The 12,344-nt window shown below is 34.0% G+C and overlaps 1 protein-coding gene across 1 annotated transcript; it reads left to right on the forward strand.

Moving 5' to 3' along the window:
* Nucleotides 1-5,393: 5,393 nt before the first annotated feature.
* Nucleotides 5,394-10,257, forward strand: LOC123718813. Its single transcript, XM_045675717.1, has 6 exons — nucleotides 5,394-5,423; nucleotides 7,080-7,283; nucleotides 8,988-9,053; nucleotides 9,150-9,284; nucleotides 9,482-9,555; nucleotides 10,134-10,257. Exons 1-6 carry the CDS (start codon nucleotides 5,397-5,399, stop codon nucleotides 10,225-10,227), a joined length of 600 nt encoding a protein of 199 aa, XP_045531673.1. The 5' UTR covers nucleotides 5,394-5,396; the 3' UTR covers nucleotides 10,228-10,257.
* The last annotated feature ends 2,087 nt before the right edge of the window (nucleotides 10,258-12,344 follow it).

Consider the following 12,344-nt stretch of genomic DNA (forward strand, 5'->3'; position numbering starts at 1 on the left):
AAAAATAGGGGTTGAACGTAGAGTGGTGACAACTAAGTTTTGTATGTATTTTTCTAAGTTGTATCATAAAAAATAAAATCAATAAATTTTGTCTAAAAAAATAAAATTTGGCGTGGACACCCCTTATCAGTTAGGGGTTTGAATTATAGATGGTAGCCGATTCTCAGACTTACTGAAAATGCATTAAAAATTTCATAAGAATCAGTCGAGCCGTTTCGGAGGAGTATGGGAACGAACATTAAACACACATTTTATATATATAGATATAAAATAAAAACCAATTTAAAAAGTTTATAACCTGTGGCAGTGTACCTTTAACGTTGGCAGCATTTCCTTGCTGTATTGCGATACTTATTCGTTGAGCCAGGAAAGCACCAGCCTTGAGGTCACCGGTACTATCTACCAGGAGCCAACATAAATCTTTAATAAGCACCTGAGTTCTTGAACCTGAGAAAAAGACTACATTAAAATGTTTAACATAACTTTTCTACTTACTATATTTATTATCAATAAAGGCCAAAACAAGAAGACCAGATATTCGAAAAGGAACAAAGATCACTAATGCACTCTCCCTTCAAAGAAAGGCATGGACACAAATACTGGACCATGGAATTCGAACCACTAAATGCTTCTGAATTGATTGAATTGATGGGGGGGGCATATAATTCCACGAGACGCCCCAGTGCCCCAGACATGGACATTTGACCCCTGGCACCCACTTTCGTGTGTGCGTTGCCGACCCTTAAAGGAGGAGTATACTCTTTCTTTAAACAATTGGAAGTGGTTTCGCCATTTTGGGAAAACCCCCACACGCAAGGCGATCAGTAATACGTTTTCTCTTAACTCTAAGTAATATCGAAAACGTATTGATTGTCATTCGGGTGACACACTTCATGATTTGGACTTTGAACCTAACCACAATTGAGTTTTATATAAGACTAGATATCGTCTCTTGGTCTTACCGTAAACAGCTTGATATTACAACGTGATTTTTTGCATTTAAAACGTGTCCTTATGTTAAAAATACTTTACCGAGCTTACTAAGCAATATTTGATTATATCAAATAATCATTCGAAGAAAATTAATATAATATGATATGACATTTGATTACTAAAATAGCTGACAAAGATGTGTATATTACGTGCAAGTCGGTCAGGTTATTGTATTTTTGTTTCTTAAAATAGTATAATTCTCTATGTTAATTGTTATTACGTAATTTTAATACAATAAAACTTGTTTCACAAGGCGCAATCGGGCTCATCTGATGTAAAGTCATGGTACCCATGGACACTCTCTATGTCAGAGGATTTGTCTGTGCCTTGCCGGCCTTTAATAATTGGTACGCTCTTATCTTGAAGGACCCTCTTAAAACACAACCTTGAAAAATTATTAAATTAAAATAACTCAATCGAAATATCGAATTTAAAGTAATTAGATTGTTCTTAAAAGAATATTTAATTATTAATATTATTTAAAATCCTAATGACTTCAAAATAAAACACAAAAAACAAAACAAAAACACATGTTTAAGGTATAGATCTGCCGTCCGAGGACTTCTATGGACTGAGGTGTCAAATGATGTGACTTCAAACCCTTTTTAACGATTAATTACTGCTCAATGTACAGTCAAACCTGGATAAGTGAAAACTAAGGAACCGCTATCTCATTTTCTCTTATAGAGGTTTCTCACTAAGCGGAGTGACTGGTTTTGATGATGTCCTGCCGCATGGCCGTTAACATATTGCACATCACCTCTCCCGGGAAGTTATCCGGATCGCCAGGTTTACTTTTATTAGACCTTTCAATTTGACTGTCTTGAGACAGAAATTTTTGAAGTTGTTTATACTTCAAGGCCGCTGCTGCATGTTATTGTTTTCCATAGTTCAATCGACCTTTATAAAACTAATGAAAACAATAACAGACGCACATTTGGTTTGAATGAAATAAGACTCGAAATGTAAGAATGAGTAAGAATATAAACAGCAAAAGTTAAATGCGTTTAACTGTCGAATATAGAGGTATAAGCAAGTATCAAATACTCTCATTAATAGAGCTGTAATGCTTACCCAGTTGTCACTTACTCAGGTTTCATGTTTCTCACTTAGAGGTTTTAGCAGGACAAAATGACGGGACCCGGTGAAAAAGCTCATTAATAGAGTTTTCTCTCTTACACCGTTGTCACTTACTCAGGTTTCATGTTTCTCACTTAGAGGTTTTAGCAGGACAAAATGACGGGACCCGGTGAAAAAGCTCATTAATAGAGTTTTCTCTCTTACCCCGTTGTCACTTACGCAGCTTTCATGTATCTCACTTAGAGGTTTTAGGAAGGCAAAATGGCGGGACCCGGATAATACTCTCATTAATAGAGGTTTAATACTTACCCAATTGTCATTTACTCAGGTTTGACTGTATTGTTATTTAAAAGTTTATTAGTGCAGCTAAAAAAAATTAAATATATTAAGATCGGGATCGCTAGATCTGGAATCGATTAAGATAACGTGACCCTTAAAGTGTTTCTTGTTAGGACAGAAGACAAACAAGTAGATAGCCGCGCAATAGCACCTGCAATACTTGGAGGCTTGCAAGATCGTTGTTTTAAGACTGTTCTTCTCTTGAAGGCCCTAAGTCGCAACTGTCCGGAAATAACTTGAACAGCTGCTAGTTTCATTAAGGGGTGGTCCGAGAAGTGTCTTGAGGTCCGATGATGAAATTTTATGTCCGAAAAGTTCTTCAGAATCAGATCTAGTGGATCGCAAAGAACAATATCGACGAATCGAATATGCAATAATTATTTATGTGTTTACTCATATTTTTCATTAACAGGTAGCCATTTTTAATTATATATCTACGTCATTATGTCATTAAAATCTTGCAAAGGCAGTCAAATATAGACTTATAAAGCGGACATCGACCTAGCTGACGGTGATGTGAATTGACACAAATTTGGGTGCATGTCCAGAAGCTTAATTCTAAGAAATACACTCACATTGCCAGTGCTTGCAAGTGCGTTGCCGACCTTTTAGCGAATTGGTACGCTTAATTATAGCTTAAGCAGTCTGAGTTATACACTATCATATAATATTTCAGTTATTTTTCATACATGCCAAAAAAAATCTACAATATCTTCAAAAAAATTCTCCGGTATTCAAACCTACGGGATTAAAATGGCTTGGGTTGGAGCGCGCTAAAGATTATCCTCTCTAAATATAGCAAGGCTTTAATTAAACAAATTGTTCCTTTCTGTGACGTCGGTCTTTTTTAATTTTGGTAACAAATCAAATGCTGACTGATATAACTTATCTTTGTTATAATCTCTTGACTAATATAACAAATTAGCAGGATGTTTTGATTCATGTGGACATTTCATTTTCACTTTTTAACTGTGTCTAAAAACTCAGAGTTGTTAATAGACCTCTTTAAATCAGTCATTAGCTAACTGATGATTACGTGTGTACAAAAAATGAGTTGCAAGGTTCTGTACATATAATTCAATTAGTTAAACTACCATTAGATATGATTAAATGGACGTTTGAGGAGTGTGGCATTGTCGGTGATTGTCAAAGGCGACTAAGAGGCTGGGTGGTTCCTCCTAGAGTTTCGGGTTATTAATTTCTGGATAATTAAGTAAATTCACATGTCCAGCCTTCCCTTGAAAATAACCCTAGTTACGACAAGGCTCTGCGTGCAATTGAAAGAAAGAAATTTATTTAACAAAATCAGCTACCATTACAGATTACTCCAATGTGGTAGGTATATACACATACCTACATTAACGTCCCATATAAATACATACACATAAAAAAACAACACAATATCAAAGTGATATATAAAAAAAGACAAACTTTTTCTAACAGTATAGGAACTGACATGAAGCAATGTCCATCAACGTATTAAAAAGTGTGTTAATCTCTGCATTTAATTAATTAATTTCATATATTGTCTCATATGTGCCTTTTTCGAGAGATTAGTTTCCGCCAGCTAATGCAATCTGAGATCCCAGACACTGGAAAATATATTTGATTAAAGCTACTAACACATAAACAATCTCAACCACTGGTTTTCAGTGGCCCATACTGGAGTGAGTTTCACCCATACACGCTAAACATGTAAACAATTAAAGCGATAATAAAATTTTAATAAAAAAACAAAACTAAACCCAGTTTTTAATGTAAAAATAGAGTATACAAATAGTTTGTATGTACAAACAGAGAAAATCCTTGACATTATAAAAGGTAGGTAATATGGCTTGTTTATATATCAGAACTAATCAAAATTGCTTTACCTACAAAGCCACTTCACGTATGAAATTTGCTCAAAATACCTTGCGCTATGCTCAACTCAGAACTTACCCCATAATATTACTAGAAAATTAAAAATATTGGAAATATCACACTACAGAGCTTATGTTTAAAAGCATAAAAAGGAGGTTGTTTTTAATTCCAGGTGTCTCTACCGTATACACCCGAATCCAGGCTAATTTGGCTGGCAGACTGGTAAAGAGAGACACTGGATACCATAGAGCTCTAGACTTTTTGCAGACACAGTAGCACCGAGCAAGAACGTGTTGTTCTCAATGTAACGTAAAAGCGTGTTCCCATTTCTATATGTCTATTGCTGATAGAAGCTAAACGATATTATATATTTCATGTCACGTGCAGGTTGCAGCTCGTGTATACTGTAAAACTTAGTTAATAGTTTGGAAACCTACTTTCTTATAGGCCGTTGAAAACCTTAATTTGAGATTTGGCCCTCACAATAATCTTAATCCGAACCCAAGGCTGCAAGGGATATTCCATCCATATTGGAAGTTTCAAATGATGGGCGTTGTTAAATTTAAATTTAGTGTCTACATAAATTTTGATACGAAATATTTAATCTGGGATGGGAAGGAAGTCCAGCAAAAGACCATTAGCTGGAAATCGAACCTACCACCTCAGGGATGACAATGACTAGGCCAACACTGTTATTATTCCTGAGCAAAAATTATGGAGGTTTTGTGCCAATTATAACCCGATCTTCATTCCAACATACTATGAGGGCATGAGGGCTTCTTCTTCAACTTCTTTCGATGCCTCTCCATTACGGAAGTTCGCTATCAGTCTCGTGAAGCGTATCTTGATCTGCGTCAGACGCAGCAACTCTTCAATACGAACATGACTTTCTTCTTCTACCAACATCCAGTTTACCTTGGATTATACCCATTATAATTCATTGAATTCAACCAGTGTGACCCAGGTACGCAACCAAATACAAACAAAATATTAGAATCTGAATAAAAGAGCGTATCGCTGTTATGAACAACGGATAAATGTTAAACATCTAATTGTATTGATAATTTTGAATATAAAAAGAGGTTCCTGCGGGATATTGTCCAGTATTAGTTGAACTTTTAGAAATGCCTCCATCAAGTGTTATTCTTAAGGTAAGTTTGTTTAATATATCTTAAAGCGCGGGCCCTAGACGAACAGCGGTCATACAATCGATACATTTCAACTGCGATAATTTTGAATTATTATTATTAAGCTTACCCGCAAAGTATTTTTAACATAAGTATTATATAAAAAAACTTCAAATAGGCAAGATTACAGTATAATTTAAAAACCATGTATTTTCATTAATAAACGCTGCAATGATAAGGAAATAAAATACGCTTCAGGAGATTACTCTTAACAAGAGTAGCGTTGGTTTAATTAATTTAATTGATGTTTTGTATTTTTAGTAATAATAAAAAATTATTGATAGTAAATTTTACATGAACAGGGAATTAAGAAATTGCTATTCACGAGAAATTAAAGTAATAAATAAACAGACATGATAACGTTAGGGCTCGTGAGGTTTCGAAGTCAAGAAAAATCCATAATAAATGCGAGAAAAAGCTGTATATAAAGCTGGAGGGATAAGGATTCTAACTTTTTAAACTGACTTCGAAAACCGAGGGAGATGTACCATAATAGTAACTTTTGTAGTATTTTAATAGATTAATATACAACGCGCCTGCCTATATTGATTTCACGTTCAAGATCAAGCCACTACCATAGTATATAAAGTGAAATGTATTTTTTTAATATTAGGATAATTTAATAGAATTTATGTGTATAAATGAAATAAAACAAATTATGCATTGAATACTAGCGACACACCCCGGCACGCACGGGGTTTGCACGGGTAACCCTTAAACCTTGAAAAATAATTCTTGGAACCTTCCTCGTGAATTATTCTAGATATTGCTGAAAAGTGCAATAAACTACGTGTAGTAGTTTTTGTGTTTATCGCGAAAAATCTGACTTGTTTTTATATACTTGAGTATGCATTATCACTTTGCGTAAGGAACGTATTCAACCGTTTTTTCTCCGGGTCACTTGCATATCTGACTACCACGAAAAGCATTTTTCCGGGTTAATATACTACATGATGTTGATTTGGTAAACATCAAAAAAATTAATTAAGTATCATGTTTGTTAAGGAAGAGCTGGGAACAACACGGGTATTTTTTGTTTAAAAGTATTCCCAAACCATACTCATGTATTGAATAAACATAGTTTTATTTTAATTATATCTTAAAGCTATGTATTAAGAATTCTAAAAAAAATTTCAAAATCGGTTTAGTTCACAAATGTTACCTCTTTTCTTAACAAGAGTTTAGATTTCTATTCTTTTGTGTTAACTATTTTATATGATAGCGAAATAAATAAATAATTTAAACTAACTAAAAAAAATAAAAATAATATGATTTTTAATACTCTAGAAATTTGTGGACAAACTTACGAACTTTTGAAAGCGCTGGAATCATTAATAATAATTAGGCGCCTTATGTTTGATGTATTTTTAATTACTATTGTAAAATTTCTGATATTCATTAAAAAGATGTAAGATTAAAAAGCTAGACCTAGCGGGATCTATTTGGCATATCCAATACGTTTTTGAGCTATTGGAAGTCCCGAATTCTTATACTAAATAAGCAAAGATAATTATTACATTAAGTAATTACGAGGTATGCCAGTCATGCGAAATGTGAATGATTCCCGGACATTGTAGTACGGATTGAATTCGGAAATCGAAATAAAATACTATTTTTTAGGTCATATATGTTACGATATGTATAACAAGTATTCTCGCTATAAAAAGAGACGAGGTATCAGATTATTCTGAGCATGAGGTGGAAAGGATACCAAACTCTAATGAGGTCATAAACGCAATACTGGGTCGACTTGAACGAAACCGGCATTCGGCGGGCAGATTTAAGCAGAGGAATACGGACGAAGACTGCGATGATTCATCTGAGGTATTAAACATTTATTTGGTAACTGGAAGGCTGACCAATACGAAAAAATACGCAAAATAATTACGTGGTAACTCAGTATAAATAAGATCGCTGCATCCAAAGGCATATTGCTGATAATTCATATAATACTTTTGGTGGCCTTTAAAATCTGTATTTGTGCTTCTTGCGAATTGTGATGACTGGTTGGACTAGAATTCTTGGGTGTATTATGTCATTCATAGTTGTACTATATATTTGCGTGTTGTTCATAGTATGATGTAAGTGCGTGCTCCTATTTCAATCCTTACTTGGGATGGAGGCTAACTCTAATGAATTCCTTGCCGACAAATGAGGCATAGTGAAACGTTTGCCATAAAATTTGTAAAAGAAAAAGATTTTAACTGTAGCATAGAGGTTAGTGCCTGTTCTAGTCCGTTGTACGCTTTATTTGAGAACTGTCTGTGAATGTTTTAGACACCTTTAATTAATTTCTACATAATTTATTTATGAATTATTTGATTTAATTTGAATAATAACACAAATATACAATATTTACAACATTCTTAACCTATAGTAATAATAATAAACAAAAGTTTGGCTCTTGTTATTGGCAAAAAAAATTTAATGCTGATATTTCGTCTTATTAGTTATGCGAAAAAAACTGCACGTCGGCGACCTCCTACTACTCCTTTTTGTTGATGTTGGTTGAATTAAATTAAGCCTTGGTTATGGTTGGGGACTCCAAGAGATGACCCCAACACTGGTATTATGGACATAGATATTTTAACTAGAACACATAACCTTGATTTACAATTACGATAAAAATTATAAAATCCTATATTTATGTTTTAAATTCCGTTAATTAAAACAAGACGTATAATTACAAATATCTGAACATATACGTTCGGATTTTCGGTTGTGTTTTTGTGCATATGGAAAAATAACAGGAAGTTTCCCAAGATCGTATTTGTTTAATACTTAAAGATAAGTGTATCAAGCTTTTTGAAAGCTCAATCATTAAATAATTCATATTCATAGTTTTTATCTACGTCCATGCGAAGTTAAAATCTTGTCACAAACGTTTGCAGCTTTAAGCTCTTAAAGCCAGGGAATAATTCTAATACATGTGATATAAAAGGCGTCTGAAATTTCTGACAGGCGCCTCAATTCTTAAAATCCGAAGTTACAAGCTGAGCTTTGAGCTTCGCTCTTCGTAATTTTTACGTTTGTATTGCAAAGACTTTTTTGGAGTATTTTTTTTTAATGTTGCAAAACTTCGTTTTAAATATTCTCAGATAAAATAACATACGTAGGTAATAAAACTATGCTGGTCTAGTATATAGGGGAAATAAAATTCATTCAAAAAATCTAATATATCTTATATCCTAAATGTAAAGAGAGTATCGAATCGTAAAAAAGCCGGCAAAGACCCCGCAAACTGCTGGCAATGTGTCCATAGAAGGGAAGGTCACTCAATGTCTCACGAAAGCTCTCCAATTTACACCACACGTAAAGTCTTTAAAGTACTGGGCAATTTTGGCAGTATATTATATATTATTACTATTATATATTATTATTATTTATTAAAGCAGACAATCATAAGTGCATTTGTATACCTTATAATAGTTACAATATTATACAACACTCCCAGTTCAAAAATTATAATAATTTAATGGCTTATCAACATTTGCTACAAACACTAAAGAAAACTTTATAAAATTTTAGATTCTGCCAGAATACACAGAAACATTGCCAAGTCAGGAACGAAATATGCGTCAACTTAACGCTAAGGTAAAGTCCAAAATCCTTTTTTTAACCCTTGGAAAAGCGAACCCCATTAATAAGACATACTAAAAATATATTATAAGGTAACAAATTACTTTTCAGAAACACTATCCAATTTGTCATTTCGACAGGAAGATTCAGAGATTAAACACTTTCGAATATGAGTATAGGCCAGCATATTACGAAGAAATCCGGTGTATCAACACTGACTTTGAGGATATAAGAGATTCTAATGAGGTTGTACACAATCATTCTTGTTTTTAATAATGGGAAGGAATCAACAATCAAAAATATTGTTACTTTTAGTACAATAAATTTATTACGCCTGGCAAAATAGATATAGCAAATTAGTAAGCGGTACATTGATATATTTAAACAGGTGCAATCATTTGTGTTTAAAGTGTTTAAGAATTTAAATTTACGAGTTTTTTCAGATCTGTTCAAGCATTGGGTTTTCTTGTGTTCAATGGAATAAAACTATACATTTGACGCGAAAACGTTATAATAGGTATGCGGTAACTATATCTCATCCTACTTAAACTCACCTTACTTCCTTGATTCTATAATATAATTATAATAATATTCAAAATACCAACACTGTAAAGTTATTTTTATGCGATTGATGCCGACATTGCATTTTTTTTCGAAAAATCTAAATGATATTGTACATATTATAACGATTTCATCCCACCTGGGATTTGAACCCTTGACCTAATTAACGCGGTTTTTAATAACATCAAGTGCGGACATTTTATAATCGTAAATAATGCCGCATTGTGATCCAATATATAAATTAACATAAAAATAAGCCTGCCAGGTACGAGACTCCATAAAAAGGAGTATAAAGTAGGTACCTACTTTCAAATTGATATTTTTTTCCGCTAAACATAAAACGAGATATGTAAGCCTTACTGCTACGTTATATATCTAAAAGATTATAGCTTCGAAATGAGTTGCAATTATAGGAAGAGGCTGTGTTGAGATGACAATATTCGTCTCTTTCTATTAAGTTTCTTTATTAACATTTCTGCTATGATAAAAAGAAATAACCAATTAAGTAATGATGATAAATAATTATTTTTCTAGCCACTGTTGGGAAGCGTTAACGATGGTAATACCAGCAGGCTGCGAATGTATGTGGCCGGCTCACAAGTTGGGAGACATCACCGCACACGCGTAAAGGCAGACGACATCGATTCAACTAAATAAATTGTTATTCAGCTGTGGTCCCTTTCACAATTAAACAGATATAATTAAATATTTCTTTTATAGTAAAATACCCGCTTTATAAATAACATGCTTTCGAAATTTAGCCTCTCTAAGAGTCGAGCGCTAAACAAGGGCCAGGAAGGAGGAGCAACGGAATTGAGTATTGAATTTATTATAAATTAATATTTTTTTTTACTTCATTACTTTTTATTATTTTTCATAGTATTTATTGTACACTCAAGGCCAATTTAATATTCAGTTATCTGTATATCATAGTCCAGCCATAAGTTCTAAATGTAAATGAATATTTTTTAAAGAAATGTAATGTTTTTAAATTTTATACGACATTGGTAAACGTTTCTAATTATTAACTAATATATATATGTGTGTTACTTAACTAATATTAGCTTATATAATGTACTGTATTATACTACTGTATTCGGAAAAAATAACTCTGTCAGCGCTAGATAATCTTCTAGCGACTCCTACAATCTTCGATATAAATTTCATGACGTGATACTCTGAAAAGCACTTAGACAGTTTTTCCACTAGCTAAACCTCACAACTTCTTGAGTGGAGAGTGCTCAGAGGAGTTGTTCGGATTAATACCTAGAGCTGAGTTTCATCATCGGACGTCGAGGCAGAATACGAAATTCCAGCAGTATATTCCTCGACATCCATCGTTCCACAAATGAGAATCCCACCGGTGAAACCAGCTGCTCACTGAAGTATTTCCGAACCAATTCGAGGATCCTTCGAAAAAGATCGAACCAATTCTTGAAAGGCCGGTAACGCACTCGCGAGCCCTCCGGCATTGAGAGTGTCCATAAGCGGCGGTATCACTTAACATCAGATGAGCTTACTGCCTTCCTGCCTTTAAAAAAGCTTCTTAACCTTGGGCTTTCTGGCCAGGCAGTAGTAAAACTGGCCGAGTATCCTTTTAGGTCGAAGGAAGAGTACCTTCCGTCACACAATCCTTGAGCAGTTTTACCGCAGCGCTGAAGCTCTCGTCATAGAGAATCAAAGATTTGAGTGTTTCAATACGATGTAACCAGCGACATTATCGGCGCTTACAAATCACTGCAATGTCGTCATACCTTGAAAAGCTAACAATATTCAAAGTCATTCCAGCATAAGATATATACAACTTCTCAACCTTCGGATCGACCAGTCAGTGGTTACTGGTCGACGATCGTCTCTTTAGGTTCGCAACTGATCACCATCCTTTCTCCACACTACCTAAGTTTTTTTCTGCCTGAGGCACATAATTATTTGTGTAAGCAATAAATAAAACAGCGGAAATGCCCGAGGATGCTATTATAAATCGGGAGGTTTTATAAATTACGAATATAAAAAAAAAATATTTATGCGTATATGGCTAAGGCTATTCCTAAACAATTATTGTTTGTATGAACCGCTTTAAATAAATATATAAATCGATAACGCTACAACCTTTTTAGATTACATGACCATTTGTTAATCGAATAGGCAAGTAGACAGCCTTCTGTGCCTGTCATCAACCTCTTTACCGTAGTAAAAATACTAAGCGCTCAACAGAGGTGTTGAGAACAATACAGAATATTTAAACTATCATAATGTATACTTACCAAGGGTCAATGACCGTACCAAATCCTAGGAAGCTATAGTGTAAACTCTATATAACGACACCGGAGGGACAAGCATTTTATGGCGATATAGCGAGTTTTCAATAAATGGAGAGAAGAATAACGTATAGATAATGTATAACTCCTATTTATTAGTCACGGTCAACGACAGTCTACACGGGCAAGCAATCCCAATTTCTTAGAAAGTTCGTATGCATGATGCCGACAGTAGAGTTTATTGCGGGGTACGGTAGTAATGCTACAAAATAACGTACACAGCTGCGCAGTTTTTTACTTATAGCAACTTAAAAAAGTGTATTAATTGTTGTCGTTATTGAGAGTGGGTGTAATGCTATGTAGAATGTATAATTTTATGGAACACAAGCTAAACAAACCAAAGCCAATTGATTGCGTCGTTTTAGGGAGTTTTTTTGTTAAATCTAGGGACGTGGTGGACAGTGGTGCAACCCTTTGCTCTTGGTCT

Source organism: Pieris brassicae, chromosome Z, assembly GCF_905147105.1.
Source record: "Pieris brassicae chromosome Z, ilPieBrab1.1, whole genome shotgun sequence".
NCBI lineage: Eukaryota > Metazoa > Arthropoda > Insecta > Lepidoptera > Pieridae > Pieris > Pieris brassicae.

Coding starts and splice junctions, on each gene's coding strand:
- LOC123718813 (XM_045675717.1), top strand. CDS start 5,397: ATGCCTCCATCAAGTGTTATTCTTAAG. Junction 7,284..8,987: donor ACTGCGATGATTCATCTGAG/GTATTAAACATT, acceptor ATAAAATTTTAG/ATTCTGCCAGAATACACAGA. Junction 9,054..9,149: donor TGCGTCAACTTAACGCTAAG/GTAAAGTCCAAA, acceptor ATTACTTTTCAG/AAACACTATCCAATTTGTCA.